The 17,188-nt window shown below is 39.8% G+C and overlaps 1 protein-coding gene across 1 annotated transcript in view; it reads left to right on the top strand.

Moving 5' to 3' along the window:
• LOC139155538 (unconventional myosin-VIIa-like) overlaps window positions 1–17,188 on the top strand; it is a 109,561-nt gene that overhangs the window by 10,666 nt on the left and 81,707 nt on the right. Inside the window, exons 3-6 of the mRNA XM_070730715.1 lie at window positions 3,095–3,247; window positions 6,205–6,386; window positions 7,555–7,679; window positions 13,242–13,384. Of these exons, the coding sequence (XP_070586816.1) occupies window positions 3,095–3,247; window positions 6,205–6,386; window positions 7,555–7,679; window positions 13,242–13,384 (603 nt within the window). The remainder of the gene's footprint in view (window positions 1–3,094; window positions 3,248–6,204; window positions 6,387–7,554; window positions 7,680–13,241; window positions 13,385–17,188) is intronic.

The following is a 17,188-nucleotide window of genomic DNA, read 5'->3' as shown; positions in this document are numbered from 1 at the left end:
TTTTATACTTCCCAGTCTAATCCTGCCCCAGCCTAATCTGATTGGTCTGTGTTTGAAAACAAACTGCCAAAAAATTGTCTGTTACAGTCAGTTATCTCTGCCCCTTCTCCTTGAATTCAAAAAATGCAAAATGCAAAAAGTAAAAAGCACTACCTTCTTCTCTCCTTCTCTGTGATCTGAAAGTGCAAATTAAAATGGCTTTTTCCTGCCTTTTATACTTCCCAGTCTAATCCTGCCCCAGCCTAATCTGATTGGTCTGTGTTTGAAAACAAACTGCCAAAAAAATTGTCTGTTACAGTCAGTTATATCTGCCCTTTCTCCTTGAATTCAAAAAATGCAAAATGCAAAAAGTAAAAAGCACTAACTTCTTCTCTCCTTCTCTGTGATCTGAAAGTGCTGAAAATAATTATCTGAAAATAATAATAATAATAATAGTAGTAATAATAATAATAATAATAATAATAATAATAATAATTTATTAGACTTGTATGCCGCCCCTCTCCGAAGACTCGGAGCAACTTAATTAAACTAACAATCTAAATTAAACTAACAATCTAAACCCACAATTCCTTAAAAGCCAATCACTCTCATTCAAACAGTCAAACATACAATCCATTCATCAGCTGGGGGATAATATCTGATGGCCCCAGGCCTGTGGGCACAGATGAGTTTTCAGACAAAAATGACATTGCAAAAGGCGAGGAGGGTGGCGGCAGTGCGAATCTCTGTGGGGAGCTGATTCCAGAGGGCCGGGGCCTCCACAGAGGAGGCTCTTCCCCAAGGCCCTGCCAGATGACATTGTCTGGTTGACGGGACCTGGAGAAGGCCGACTCTGTGGGACCTGACCAGTTGCTGGGACTCATGCGGCACCCATGTTGCCCAGACTCCACCCCAAGGTGCTGGAATGTGCGGAGATGGATAGGATGTCCAAAAAATTGGAAGGGAAAGAAGATTCGGAATATTATAAGATATGGGGAAACCTTTATGATTAGCTAGAGAAAAGAACAATGATAAAATAAACAAATTATAAATTTTCAAAAAACAGATTAAATTATAAGTAAAGCAAAGCAATACGTCAATAAAAGAATGCTAAGTTATGAGAAAAATTTTCTCTGAACATTTTAAAAGATTGGGGAAACATTTTTTCCCCAAATGTTTGTATGCATATGTTTTGTTTTGGTTATTGTTTTGTTCTAGTTATCGTTTTGTTTATCTGTTTACTTATTTGTTTGTTTTACCATTTATATATTTAAAAAAATTAAAAAATATTTTTTTAAAAATGATGAAGTTGGGTCAACTATGATCTGGATGACTGAGAAACTCCAGACATCTGATGAAATGTTCATCAACTTGTTAGATATTGCCCAGTGTTCATGTCTGCCAAGATCCTCCTGTATCTTGACGCTATTTTCTGGAATGTTGGCTGTTCCTGTCAACTGGGGGTCGTCTACAAATTTGATGAGTTCCTCATCTATCTTTTTGTCCAAGTCGTTGATGAAGATATTGAAGAGTACTGGGCCTAAACAGAGCCTTGGGCTACTCCACTGCATCCCTCCCTCCGTGTAGATGCAATTCCATTGATAACTGTTTGTTGGAAATGGTAGAGGGTTTCCGGCCTAAGCAGGGGGTTGGACTAGAAGACCTCCCAGGTCCCTTGCAACTTTGTTATTCGATTTGATTCAATTCGATTCTTCATTACTCTATTTTTCATTGTTCCGTTCTGTTCTGTTTCGTTCTATTCCGTTCCATTCCATTCTATTCTTCATTACTCTAATTTTCATTATTCTATTCCATTCCATTCTGTTCTGTATTCAATCCCATCCTATTCTATTCTTGTATTGTATTGTATTGTATTGTATTTATTAGATTTGTATGCCGCCCCTCTCCGAAGACTTCTTCATTCCAGTATTCTATTCAATTTGATTTGATTCTTCATGACTCTATTATTCATGGTTCCGTTCTATTCTACTGTATTCTTTATTACTCTATTTTTCATTATTCTATTCCATTCTGTTCTGTTCTGTATTCTATCCCGTCCCATCCTATTCTATTCTTCATTCCAATATTCTATTCTATTCTATACTATACATACTATACCATACCATACCATACCATACCATACCATACCATACCATACTATACTATACTATTCTATTCATTACTCTATTATTCATGGTTCCGTTCTATTCTACTGTATTCTTTATTACTCTATTTTTCATTATTCTATTCCATTCTGTTCTGTTCTGTATTCTATCCCGTCCCATCCTATTCTATTCTTCATTCCAATATTCTATTCTATTCTATACTATACATACTATACCGTACCATACCATACCATACCATACCATACCATACCATACCATACCATACCATACCATACCATACTATACTATTCTATTCATTACTCTATTATTCATGGTTCCGTTCTATTCTACTCTATTCTTTATTACTCTATTTTTCATTATTCTATTCCATTCTGTTCTGTTCTGTATTCTATCCCGTCCCATCCTATTCTATTCTTCATTCCAATATTCTATTCTATTCTATACTATACTATACTATACTATTCATTACTCTATTATTCATGGTTCTATTCTACTCTATTCTATTCTACTCTACTCTATTCTTTATTACTCTATTTTTCATTATTCTAGTCCATTTTGTTCTGTTCTGAACTGGACATGGCTAGTTCTGGTGAAGAGAAGGACCAGGGGAGACATGAGAGCAGTCTTCCAATGTTTGAGGGGCTGCCACAGAGAGCAGTGGGTCAAGCTATTTTTCAAAGCATCCGAGAAGGTCAGACAAGAAATAATGGATAGAAACTGAACAAGGAGAAATAAGGAGAACTTTTCTGACCGCGAGAACAATCAACCAATGGAACAGAAGTTGCCTTCAGAAGTTGTGGGAGCTTCATCACTGAGGTTTTCAAGAAGAGACTAGACTGTCAATGGTGTAGGGCTTCCTGCTGTGGTGGTGGGCTGGACTAGATGACCGTCTCTGTTCATCTGTAATTTAGACTTGAACTGCTGGCGCTGTGGGGTTTTTTTCTTTCTGTCTTGCTGATGCTTGATTTTTAATTTTCTCCCCTCCCCAGGAGCACTGGGTCTCTCCTCAAAATGCCAGCCACATCAAACCGATGCACCCAACTTCCATTCATGGGGTGGAAGACATGATCCGTTTGGGGGATCTGAACGAGGCAGGGATCCTGAGAAATCTTCTCATCCGTTACCGGGAGCGACTGATTTACGTGAGTGTTTTCTCTTCTCTTCTCTTCTCTCCTCTCCTCTCTTCTCTTCTCCTACCTTTCTTTTCCCTTCTATCTTCTCTTCTCTTCTATCTTCTCTCCTCTCTCCTCTCCTCTCCTTCCTTTCTTTTCCCTTCCATCTTCTCTTCTATCTTCTCTTCTATCTTCTATCTTCTCTCCTTCCCTTCCCTTCCTTTCTTTTCCCTTCCATCTTCTCTTCTATCTTCTCTTCTATCTTCTATCTCCTCTCCTTCCCTTCCTTTCTTTTCCCTTCCATCTTCTCTTCTATCTTCTCTTCTCTTCTATCTTCTATCTCCTCTCCTTCCCTTCCTTTCTTTTCCCTTCCATCTTCTCTTCTCTTCTATCTTCTATCTGCTCTTCTCTTCTATCTTCTATCTCCTCTCCTCTCCTTCCCTTCCTTTCTTTTCCCTTCCATCTTCTCTTCTATCTTCTATCTTCTCTCCTTCCCTTCCCTTCCTTTCTTTTCCCGTCCATCTTCTCTTCTATCTTCTCTTCTCTTCTATCTTCTATCTCCTCTCCTTCCCTTCCTTTCTTTTCCCTTCCATCTTCTCTTCTCTTCGCTCCCCTCCCCTTCCCCTCCTAACCTCTCCTTCCCTCTTCTTTGGAAAAAAAGGTTATTTTAAAACAAAATAACATTTTCCTGCTCCCTTTGCTTTGAAACCTAGACTAACTGTGGCGGAAGGGTAAGTACATCCAGTGCCTTGTTGTCACACTGTCTTTTGCTCAGCTTTTTATTTGATCTTAACATTTTTCCGGATCGCTTCCCTCTGCTTGCTTGGCTTGGAATGTGGGGTGTCGCATTTGTGTCAACCCCCAACCTGGTTGCTCGCTGCATGGTTTTGCAGCTTTGCCAAAAGAAAAAAAGGAAGGAAAAAACCAAGGACCCCCACCCACCCACCCAAGGAGAATAATTTAGTTTGTCTGGGAAGGTCCAATCCCTCACCATTGCTTTGGTTTTTGGTTAAATGCTTTTATTTGGATGGCGTCTGTATTGTCTCTGCTGCTGAAATGGCTTTGGGCTGACAAATGCAACGCACAATTCTGTCTGGTGGCCATGGGAATTGTGAGGCTGGCTGGGGAATTCTGGGAGTTGAAGTCCAGATAGGACTGTAGGAATAGATTAAAAAGTTAGATCCCTTTTTTGTTATGATTCCAGGCTAAGGCATTTTATTACAGAATAATAATTGTTTCATTTAGGAAAGTAAATAAATGAGATTAAATGTTATGACGGCTGTTGCTGATCCCTTGTTAAAATATTTGTTATTAAACTGTCAACATAATAATATAAGCAACTATTTATTTATTATTTAAATTTATTGTTTATTATTTAAATTTATTATTTTATTTATTTATTTATTTATTCGATTTTTATGCCGCCCTTTTCCTTAGACTCAGGGCGGCTTACAACATGTTAGCAACAGCACCTTTTTAATAGAGCCAGGCTATTGCCCCCACAATCCGGGTCCTCATTTGACCCACCTCGGAAGGATGGAAGGCTGAGTCAACCTTGAGCCGCTGACCTACAGATCTACAGTCAGCTTCAGTGGCCTGCAGTACAGCACTCTAACTGCTGCGCCACCCCGACTCTATTTATTATTTAAATTTATTATTTATTATTTAAATTTATTGTTTATTATTTAAATTTATTGCTTATTATTTAAATTTATTATTTATTATTTAAACTTATTATTTATTATTTAAATTTATTATTTAAATTTATCATTTATTATTTAAATTTATCATTTATCATTTAAATTTATCATTTATTATTTAAATTTATTATTTATTATTTAAATTTATAAGCCGCCCAACTCCTTCTGGATTCTGGGTGGTTTACAATAATTTAAGAAGAATATAAAACAATTAAAACCCATAAAAATCAAAAACATTCATAGCTTGGGTGGATCCAGATGGTAATTCCTCGCCCAATGGCCACTGTAACAGACGCCAACCGTCAAGAATACCAAATCCAGTGGAACTTTGTACTACTATATTACTCCATTATATTGAAAGGATAAGGGGCGTGCATAAGTGCACCAGTGTGCCTTCTGTCCCCTCTCTTAATGTCTCTCTTATGTTTCTACTACTAGCTTCATCTCCATGTATATGAATATTTTTCCCAATGATTATTCCTTCCATATTTATTTATTTATTTATTTATTTATTTATTTTATTTTATTTATTAGATTTGTATGCCGCCCCTCTCCGTAGACTCGGGGCGGCTCACAACAATAATAAACAATATACAGTATAACAAATCTAATAATTTAAAAGAAACACTAAAAGCCCCATTATTAAAAGCAAACATACACACAAGCATACCATGTATAAATTAAACATGCCCAGGGGGAGATGTTTCAATTCCCCCATGCCTGATGGCAAAGGTGGGTTTTAAGGAGTTTACAAAAGGCGAGGAGGGTGGGGGCAGTTCTAATCTCTGGGGGGAGCTGGTTCCAGAGGGTAGGGCCGCCACAGAGAAGGCTCTTCCCCTGGGTCCCGCCAAACGGCATTGTTTAGTTGACGGGACCCAGAGAAGGCCAACTCTGTGGGACCTAATCGGTCGCTGGGATTCGTGCGGCAGAAGACGGTCTCGGAGATATTATTTTTAATGTCTTATCTTCTATTCTTCTAGTGATTTATTTTACTATGATTATATCCTCTGAAATCTACATTATGTATTAGACTAAGTAAGTAAGTAAGTAAGTAAGTAAACAAACAAACAAACAAATAAATAAATAAATAAATGTCAAAAAATCCAAATGTAGCCAGAAACATCTGGTATAACAGCAGCAATAACAATAGCAAAAGCAATAAAGATAATCATTTACGCTGATGTGGTCACCAGATCCACACTCTGAGACCTTGTACAGTTATTCTTTACCTTCTGCCCTTGTGCCTGTGTGTTTGTGTCTGTGTGTTTATTTCTCTTGGTTCTCCAGACCTACACAGGTTCGATCCTGGTGGCCGCCAATCCCTACCAGCTGCTTCCCATTTACTCCCCGGAGCAGATCCGTCTCTACACCAACAAAAAGATCGGGGAGATGCCACCCCACATTTTTGCCATTGCCGACAATTGCTACTTCAACATGCAAAGGAACAACAAGGACCAGTGTTGTATTATAAGACAAGTGGGGAGATATGGGGGGCCGATCAAAGTCTCCAGTTCTTGGTGCTGGGATCTTCTGGGTGTCATGGCCCAAAGAACCAGGAACAGCCCTTAGAGCAAGGTTCTCCAACCTTGACAACTTTCAGACTTATGGACTCTGGGATTTTAAGTCCACAAATCTTAAAATTGCCAAGGTTGGAGCCCCCTGCCTTAGAGCATTTCTGAGTGATCCCTTTTGGCGCCTGGGCAAAAAAAGTTTGCCATCCCTGGTCTGGGGCCTTTCCTGCTTGAGCAATTGGAGCAGGGGGTTGGACTAGATGACCCCCAAGGTCCCTTCCAGGTTACCTCCAGGTTGCCTTGCATTTCCGGAAAGCCTTAAAAACCTGGCTCTGCTAGTAGGCCTAAGGTCGTTGAGCAATAACGTCTAGCTCCGCCCTAGTAGTGATGAATGTTGTTATTTATAGGGATTTTAAAATTGTTTTTATATTGTTTTATCTGTTGTACGCTGCCCAGAGTCTGATAGGAGTTGGGCGGCCAGTAAAGTAAAGTAAAGAGTAAAGTAAAGTAAAGCGTAAGGTAAAGAGTAAAGTAAAGTAAAAGTAAAGTGAAGAGTAAAGTAAAAGTAAAGTAAAGTGTAAAGTAAAGAATAAAGTAAAGTAAAAGTAAAGTAAAGTAAAGAGTAAAGTAAAGAGTAAAGTGAAGTAAAGAGTAAAGTAAAGAATAAAGTAAAGTAAAGTAAAGTAAAAGTAAAGTATAAAGTAAACAGTAAAGAGTAAAGTAAAGAATAAAGTAAAGTGTAAAGTAAAAGTAAAGCAAAGTGAAGAGTAAAATAAAAGTAAAGTGAAGTGTAAAGTAAAGAATAAAGTAAAGTAAAAGTAAAGTAAAGAGTAAAGTAAAGTAAAGAGTAAAGTAAAAAATAAAGTAAAGTAAAAGTAAAGTAAAGAGTAAACAGTAAAGTAAAGTAAAGAGTAAAGTAAATAATAAAGTAAAGTAAAAGTAAAGTAAGGTAAAGTAAAGTAAAGTAAAGTAATTAAATTATGTTAACTGTAGTGTTCACTGATCAACTGGGCAAAGTAAAGTCACAAAGCAGGTCAAAACAAATGTCTCACTTAGTCACCCATATTTGGGGCTTAATTGTGGTCGAGGATTACCTGTACTTTTTTTAAAAAAGAAATTGTTCTTGCAGCGGTGAGTCGGACGCAGGAAAAACTGAAAGCACCAAGCTGATCCTTCAGTTCCTGGCGGCAATCAGCGGTCAGCACTCCTGGATTGAGCAGCAGGTCCTGGAAGCCAACCCCATCTTGGAAGGTGAGACTTTGTGCTTGGCATGTAAAAAGTAATTTTGGGGTTCAAAAGAGGAGGGGATGATAACTCTGACCTGACTCCAGACCCTTCAAGAAACCGACAAACCAAACAAACTGGCATGGGGCCAATGTGGCTCTGTTTCATTGACCATGCTGGTTAGTTGATATGCAGATGTCTGTAACAGTAACCCATCCATCAATTGCGGAGTGCAGAGAAGAGCCACAAAGAGGATTAGGGGACTGGAGGCTAAAACATATGAAGAACGGTTGCAAGAACTGGACAGGGCTAGTAGAACGAAAAGAAGGACCAAGGGAGACATGATAGCAGCCTTCCAATATCTCAGGGGTTGCCATAAAGAAGAGGGAGTCAAGCTATTTTCCAAAGCACCTGAAGATCGAACAAGAAGCAACGGGTGGAAACTAAACAAGGGGAGAAGCAACTTAGAACTAAGGAAAAATTTCCAGACAGTTAGAACAATTAATCTGTGCAATTAATCTGTGCAAATCCAGAAGTTGTGAATGCTTCAAAACACTGGAAGTTTTTAAGAAGATGTTGGATATCCATTTGTCTGAAGTGGTGTAGGAATTCCTGCTTAAGTAGGGTGTTGGACTAGAAGATCTCCAAGGTCCCTTCCAACTCTAAACTTTTGGGTGGTTCAAAACATGGTTGTTTTAATGTTTTTATTCTATTCTATTCTAATTTACTCTACTCTATCCCATCCCATCATATCATGTCATATCATATCATATCACATTAGAGAACCATCTTTCAGCTGTGGCGAGTGGGGCGTTTGCCCAGGTTCACCTGGTGCACGAGTTGCGGCCCTATCTGGACCGGGACTCACTGCTCACAGTCACTCATGCCCTCATCACCTCGAGGTTCGACTACTGCAACGCTCTCTACATGGGGCTACCTTTGAAAAGTGTTCGGAAACTTCAGATCGTGCAAAATGCAGCTGCGAGAGCAGTCATGGGCTTACCTAGGTATGCCCATGTTTCACCATCACTCCGCAGTCTGCATTGGCTGCCGAGTAAACGACAATATACTTTTTACTCCAATCCCCATAAAATTTGGACAAGAATAGATATGGTATGGACACCAAAAATGGTCGCAGAACAAATAAGGGAGGTAGAGATAGACGTTAATACATGGGCCGATCACAATCCAATAGTGGTGTACATAAGAATGAATAATAAACAGAATAATTGGCGGATGAATACAAATATATTAAATGATAAGAAATATAAGGATTGGATCGAAAAGGAACTAAAAATATTTCTTGAAATCAATAGAACTCCAGACACTACTCCACAGAATCTATGGGACACACTTAAAGCTTATATAAGAGGGTTAACAATATCTTATATAGCAAAATACAACAAGGAAAATAAATTAAAGTATGTACAATTAATAAATGAATTAAAACAATTAGAACTCTTATCGCAGCAACATATTAAGAATAGAGACTTAAAAACAGAAATAAACGTAATTAAACATAAAATTAGAATTATAGAACAAAATCAAATAACTGAAAAAATTAAAAGAGCAAAGCAACATTACTTTGAACATGCAAATAAACCAGGCAGGTGGTTAGCATATAAACTTAGAAAACAGACTCAATCAAAATTGATAAAAAAATTAGAAGACAAAGATGGTACAATAAAATATGATACAGAAGGAAAGGCAGACATTGTGTATAATTTTTATAAATATCTCTATGCCAAAGACAATGTTAGTGAAGATGAAGTTTTTAATTACTTACAGGCTTCAAAATTACCACAAATAACAGAAGACCAACAGACTACTTTGGATGGACCAATAACAATGGAAGAACTCCTAACTATAATTAAAAAACAGAAAAACAATAAGGCCACTGGTCCAGATGCCATACCGGCAGAATGGTACAAGATTGAAAATGAAACAATAAGAAACCATATGTTAGAAACTTTTAATTTATGTAGACTTGAGGGTAAAATTCCTAAATCTTGGTCAGAATCACTGACAACTTTAATACACAAACCAGGCACTGACCCAGAAAAAATCAAAAATTATAGACCCATATCATTATTAAATGTAGATTATAAAATATTTATTGCCATTTATGCAGATAGACTTAAAAGAATTATAAATGGAATAATACATCAAGACCAAAATGGATTTCTACCGGGGAGACAAATTAAAAACAATCTTAGAACTGTAATAAATACATTAGAATATTATGAGCAACACTCAGATAAGACAGCATCTTTAATGTTTTTAGATGCTCAAAAGGCCTTTGACAATGTTAACTGGACATTTATAAAAATGCAATTAAACAAAATGAGATTTGGCCCAAAATTTGTTAATTTAATAGATACTATATATTCAAAACAAACGACTAAGATAATATTAAACAATAACCAATTACCAACACTCGATATAAATAAGGGAGTTCGCCAAGGATGCCCTATATCACCATTGTTATTTATTATGACTCTTGAAACTTTATTAATTAAAATAAGAGCGGATTCTGAAATAAAAGGTTTAACTGTAGGAGATGAAACTTACAAACTCCAAGCCTTTGCAGACGATTTAACGTTCATAATTGAAGAACCGATAACAACAGTTCCTACTTTACTGCAAGTTATTGAACAATATGGAAAGGTAGCAGGCCTAAAGATAAATAAAAGCAAAACTTTTTTCTTAACTAAAAATATGAACAAAACACAAGAAACTAAATTAGAAAATATTTCTGGATTAAAGACTGTAAAGAAGGTAAAATACTTAGGAATAAACTTAACAGCGAAAACAATAACATTGAAAAATGATAATTATATAAAATTACTATCAGAAATTTAAAAAGATTTAGAAACGTGGAATAGCCTGAAAATATCATTTTTAGGAAGAATTGCTACAATCAAGATGAATATTTTACCTAAGGTTTTATTTCTTTTCCAGGTAATTCCAATAAATCCAGGGGGAATTTTTTTTAGAACTTTGACAAATCTAGTTAAAAAATTTATATGGCAAGGGAAAAAAGCAAGGATAAAAATAAACTGTTTAGAAGATATTAAAGAAAGAGGAGGATTTGGCCTTCCAAATTGGAAATTATACTACCAGGCGGCCACGTTAACATGGATTAGAGATTGGATAATTTTAGAGAATAAAAGAATATTAAATTTAGAAGGACATGATCTCATGCTTGGTTGGCACGCATTTGTATGGTATGACAAGGAAAAAAATCACTCATATTTTAAAAGGCACACATTAAGGAAGTATCTACTAGAGGTTTGGAAAGACATAAGGAAAAACCACTTTTTAAATATTCCAGAATGGGTAGCCCCCCTAGAAGCAATAACACATCCAAAGTCCATAAAAGATAAGAAAATATTCTATAGATATAAAGAACTATTAAATGACCAGATGAAGCTAAAGCCTAGGAATAAATTACAAGAAGAAGGGATAATAATAGACTGGTGGCATTATGCCCAGATTCGATCCAGATACCAGAAGGATAAAACTCTTTATATTTTTAATAAAAGTAAGAATCTGTTAAGCAACTTAATTACCACCAATCCAATAAAAATGATAGGGAAAATATATAAATTTCTTATCGCCCACAAAAACATAGAGTTGACTTTAAAAGATACTATGATAGGATGGTGCAGAAATATAGGCAAGGAAATAGATATAGATACATGCGAGAAAGTTTGGATTAATAACTGGAAAATGACCAAGTCAGTTTCATTAAAAGAAAACCAAATTAAAATGTTTTATAGATGGCATCTCCCACCAAATAGGATAGCAAAAATGTTTCCCAAAACATCCCCACTATGTTGGAAATGTAAGAAAGATATAGGAACTTATTACCATCAATGGTGGACATGTGGTAAAGCTAAAATTTATTGGAAGATGATTGAGAAGATATTAAAAGAAATAGTAAAGCATGATATAGATAACACCCCGGAATTTTACTTATTAGGAATTACTAATCAGACTTACAAGAAAGAAACTCTTTATTTAATTATACACATATTAACTGCGGCTAGAATAATATATGCGCAAAATTGGAAGGGGGAGGAAATCCCCAAGAAAGAAGAAGTCATAGCTAAAATATTAGATTGCGCTGAAATGGATATGATGACAAGACGACTAAACGATCAAGAAGATACTAAATTCTATGAAACATGGAACAATGTATATAAATGGATAGATAAGAAAAAATAAGAGATGTATCTGTTTTTATTTAGGTAATAACAATATTAATATTAGTTTAAATGTATTTGTTGACGATTATGATATAATAGCTTATCTATAAGTAACATATTAAGAATTTTGGTTTATGTATGTTTAGTAGTTGAGAGTTGTTTAAATGCTTGATTAGATGAATACGTTATAGTACATAGTAGCTAAGATTATAATTTGATTTGATGAATATGTTATATTAGTTTACATATAAGCAACATATTAAGAATTTTTACCTATACTTACATTGCATTTAAGATTTGAAAAACTTTTACTAGACCTTTTAACATTTAACAAATATTTGATTATGTATTCTTTTCTTTATTTGAATGTACACTTTCAAAAGAAGCGGGGAAATACATCCCCACTTTATGTTTAATGTTTGTATGTCTGTATGTTTATTTTATGAAAAATAATAAAAAAAAAAGAAAAGAAAAGTGTTCGGAAACTTCAGATCATGCAGAATGCGGCTGCGAGAGCAATCATGGGCTTTTCTAAATATGCCCATGTCACACCAACACTCCGCAGTCTGCATTGGTTGCTGATCAGTTTCCGGTCACAATTCAAAGTGTTGGTTATGACCTATAAAGCCCTTCATGGCATCGGACCAGAATATCTCCGGGACTGCTTTCTGCCGCACGAATCCCAGCGACCGATTAGGCCCCACAGAGTTGGCCTTCTCTGGGTTCCGTCGATTAAACAATGTCGTTTGGTGGGTCCCAGGGGAAGAGCCTTCTCTGTGGTGGCCCCAGCCCTCTGGAACCAGCTCCCCCCTGAGATTAGAACTGCCCCCACCCTCCTTGCCTTGCGTAAACTCCTTAAAACCCACCTCTGCTGTCAGGCATGGGGGAATTGAGACATCTCCCCTGGGCCTATACAATTCATGTATGGTATGTTTTGTATGTCTGCTTTAATAACAGGTTTTTTTAATGTTTTTAAATTATTAGATTTGTCTTGAAATGTTCTATTGTCGTTGTGAGCCGCCCTGAGTCTACGGAGAGGGGCGGTATACAAATCTAATAAATAAAAAAAATTAAATAAAATATTATATTATTATATTGTGTTGTGTTGTGTTGTATTGTGTTGTGTTATATTATTGTTGTGAGCCGCCCCGAGTTTGCGGAGAGGGGCGGCATATAAATCCAATAAATCTAATCTAATTATATTATACTGTATTATATTATATTATACTATACTATACTATATTATATTATATTATATTATATTCTTTCCTATTCCATTCCATCCCACTCCCTTCCACTCTATTCATTGGATCTTTATTGAAACCAATGTCCCATTTAAACCTGGTTCTTGGTTACAACTTTGTCCGTCTTTTGTTAGCTTTTGGCAACACGAAGACCATTCGTAATGACAACTCCAGCCGTTTTGGGAAATACATTGACATCCATTTCAACAAGCGAGGAGCAATCGAGGGGGCTAAAATTGAACAATACCTTTTGGAGAAATCTCATGTCTGTCGACAGGTAAGGATACCTTACAGCCACACACACCCACCTTAGGGGTATAGACAGTCCTCGACTTATGACTGTTCATTTAGTGACGGTTCAAAGTTACAATGGCACTGGGGGGGGGTAAGACCTATGGCCATTTTTCAAACAACTGTTGTGGTATCTCCATGGTATTCTCCACTGCATCTGGAAGGAGAGTCCAACATGGGTAATTTACCAATCTTATTGGTAGAGACTGAGTTAATTTAAATATTTAAATATGAGGTAGTCACCACCCCTTAGCAGCCCCCAATACCTCAGTTTTAAAAACTCAGTCTTAGTGTAGAGACTGTTGAGTTTTTCTTCTGTACAGAAGGCTAATATATTAATAATAATAATAATAATAGTAATAATGTTAATAATACTGACAATGATAATAAAGATATTAATCTTTCTGCTCTTTCTCACCTTTTTTCCTTTGACAGATGCTGAAAAAGAAGAAAGGATTCCAAGGGGTCTATGCCCTCCACGGGCAGAAGCACCCCCACCGTGACTCTCCTCGAGCTTCCCTTCCCTCAGTGGGTACTATGCTCAGCGAGGAGCACCTCAGCCTAGGGTCCCCGGCCTCAGTGGCCATACCCGGCTGCCAGCTGAAGGTGAGGGGGTCAGCCCCCCTCACTGGAAAGCTTGGACGGCAGGATTCCAGCCGAGAATGAACGCCGCTTGATTTGGCGCCCATCCAGCGCCTCTCAGCTGTTCGGCGGCTATTTTAAAGCTGCCGCCGCCGCAGCAAGCCGCTCGCCGAGCCGGAGAAGCCGCGTAGATCGGCTATGAAAGCGGCTGTCAGATTCGAGCGTGGGGGGCGCAGGGCCCTTACCGGCGAGCCTCCCAGGGAGCTGTCAGCGGCAAAAAAGAGCGGGAACGCCATTTTGGAGGGCGAATAGTCCCGCGCCCGTCATGTTTGGGGCGGGTAATGTTGCTCTCCGCCCAATCATTGGGCACGACCAACTGTTACTGGGCAGAATTAGGCTCTGAGGTGCCTAGACGCCATTTTTTTGCTGACATTTGGCCATTGACAGTCGTGTCTGTCAAGTGTCTCTTGAGCTTGCTGTTAAATAACAACTGTGAACTGTGAGTAATGGAGGAAAAGACCTTAGAAAAAGCATCTTCTCCCACTGTCATGCCTCAGGATAAAGGCAAGGGGAAGTCCAAAGATAAATCTAAGGCTCCAGCCTCTTCTTCCATCAAGGAGGCAGAGAGGCGCATTAAAGCGTTGGAGCAGAGACTGGAGGCAGCCCTCATGACTCCAAGAACCATCTCTCCCTTATTGCAGGCCAGGGATCCACCAGCCCAATCTGATTTGAGACCGTCAGAAGCCTTGTCAGAGAGAGATTGGTCTCCAGAGAGGCAACATCCCTTTATGCCTCATGTAGTTCCTCCATCTGGGTCTCAGCAACAGAGACCAGGGTCTGCCAGCCACTCATTAAGAAGTGCCTCATCTGCCACCTTTACGCCCACTGCGGCTGGGCTGCGTGTGCAACCAGATACCTGGCAGCAGATGTCCCCTGCCTTACAGGGACTCATCTCTGATGTTTACTCACAAGGGATGGCTGCGGGGGTGCAGCAAAATGTCCAACACCCCCGTCCAACACAGCCCAGGAACCTATGGGCTGCACCGCCCCCCTCGGGTATGGGGTCCTGGATGGAGGAGCTGTCACCCCTAGAGGACACCGAGAAAGAATATGATTTTTCAGATGACGAGACCGCTCCTGATCCTCCTGTGACAGCTGGGCTCTTTAAGGCTCCCCTTTTCAAGATTCTGCTGCATAAAGCTAAGCAGGTGGCAGACTTACCGGGTCCAACCAAGGCTACTGAGGCCTCAGATGACCCTAAGCCATCGGCAGTACTATTCAAGGAGCCCCAGCCCGAGACTGATCATGTGCCATCCTCGGAGATATTCAGGCAGAGCATCAAACGCCCATGGCAGCAGCCTGCAGCAGCACAAGGCCCTTCTGTCATTGAAAGAAAGTTTTATACTTTGGATGATGACATGGAAAAGCTGCTGGAATTTCCGCCAATCGACCAGCCGGTAATGACTTTGATTTCTAAGGCCTTGGTACCATCTGAAACCAGTGATAGTTTGAAACCGGAGGATAGGAAGGCGGAAATTTTACTAAGGAAGTCACATCAAATGGCAAGCTGGCCGTTTAGAGCAGCGACCGCAGCTTCATTTTTCAATCGGGCCTCCATAATGTGGCTGCAGGAGGTGCAAGCCCGCCTAGGTCCAGAAGAAGGTCGCTTACGTCAGGACCTGAGTAAATTATTGGCAGCTGCGGAGTTCTCAGCGGATGCTACTCTACATGCCGCAAAATGTTCGGCTAGAGGTATGGCGGCGTCACTTGCATCCAGACGCCTCTTTTGGCTGAGGAGCTGGCCAGCGGACCTTAAGTCCAAGTGGAACTTGGCATCATCTCCATACCAAGGGGAAAAGCTCTTTGGAGAAGCCTTGGACCCTGTCCTCATTGAGGATAAGGTCAAACGGAAGACCCTTCCCAGAGCATACCGTCGCCAAGAGCGTAGGCCCAATCCCTACGCTCGCCGTCAGCCATTTCGTTGGGACCCCTCTTCTTCGGCAGGTCAGAATAGGCCATTCACTCAAAGTCAGTATGGCCAACCCACCTTTAGGGGAGACCGTGCGGCCTTTCAGGATAGGCCCAGAGGATTCCAGCAGTCGTGGCGCCCTTTCCGAGGGAACCAAAGGGGCTTCAGGCACACAAAATGACTTGGCTGCCTCTCAGCCCATAGGAGGCAAACTTCAAAGATTCAGTGCCTCCTGGAGGAATACCTCCTCCGACAAATGGGCTATAGCAACGATATCGCGAGGACTGCGCCTGGAGTTCCTGCAGCCCCCGCCAAACCGATTTGTCACTTGTCCACTAACGCGAGACCCAACCAAAAAACGTCATCTACAACTGGAGATAACTCATCTTCTTAAAATCCAAGCGATAGAGACGGTGCCCGAGCATGCCAAGGGCACAGGGTTCTATTCCATTGTGTTCCTAGTGCCGAAGTCATCAGGGGGGTTCAGGATGATCCTAAACCTGAAACTCCTGAATACCTTCATTCAGTATCGCAGATTTCGCATGCACTCCCTACAATCGATCTTGGCCTCTGTTCGGCACAACGATTTCCTCACCTCTATCGACCTCAAAGAGGCTTACCTGCATGTTCTGGTTTGGCCAGCACATCGTCGTTACCTCAGGTTTTGTCTCAATGGGGTCCACTACCAGTACCGGGCCATGCCGTTCGGCCTGTCTTCGGCACCCCGTACATTTACGAAGCTGATGGACATTCTGACAGCACATCTAAGGGCCCAGTCCATAAGAGTTATGGCGTACTTGGACGACATAATCGTTATGTCCAAGTCTAGGGCCCAAGCGCAGCACGATCTGGCGCTCACGAGGCAAACTCTGCAATGCCATGGGTATACGGTCAACGAGGAGAAGAGTCATCTTCATCCTACCACATCAATCCAACATCTGGGCTCCATCATAGACACCGCAAAGGACACGGTTTCCCTAACACCAGAGAGGGTACTCAATATCCGGAGATTGGTATCCAGCCTTCGACGACAAAGGCAGACACCGTTGGCAACTTTGTCCAAGGTACTAGGGACTATGGTCTCATCCATAGGGATTGTTCCATGGGCTCGTCATCACATGAGAGGCCTCCAATGGTTCCTCCTTCCGGCCCAGAGGGACAAGGTGAGTCACTCGCACCGGAAGGTGAGACTCCCTGCTTCAGTCAAACAGTCGCTGGCATGGTGGTTGTCCCCAGCGT

This window comes from Erythrolamprus reginae, unplaced genomic scaffold, assembly GCF_031021105.1.
Source record: "Erythrolamprus reginae isolate rEryReg1 unplaced genomic scaffold, rEryReg1.hap1 H_28, whole genome shotgun sequence".
In the NCBI taxonomy this organism is placed as follows: domain Eukaryota; kingdom Metazoa; phylum Chordata; class Lepidosauria; order Squamata; family Dipsadidae; genus Erythrolamprus; species Erythrolamprus reginae.
Note: the sequence above shows the minus strand (reverse complement) of the source record. Positions and strands in the feature narration are given on the sequence as shown.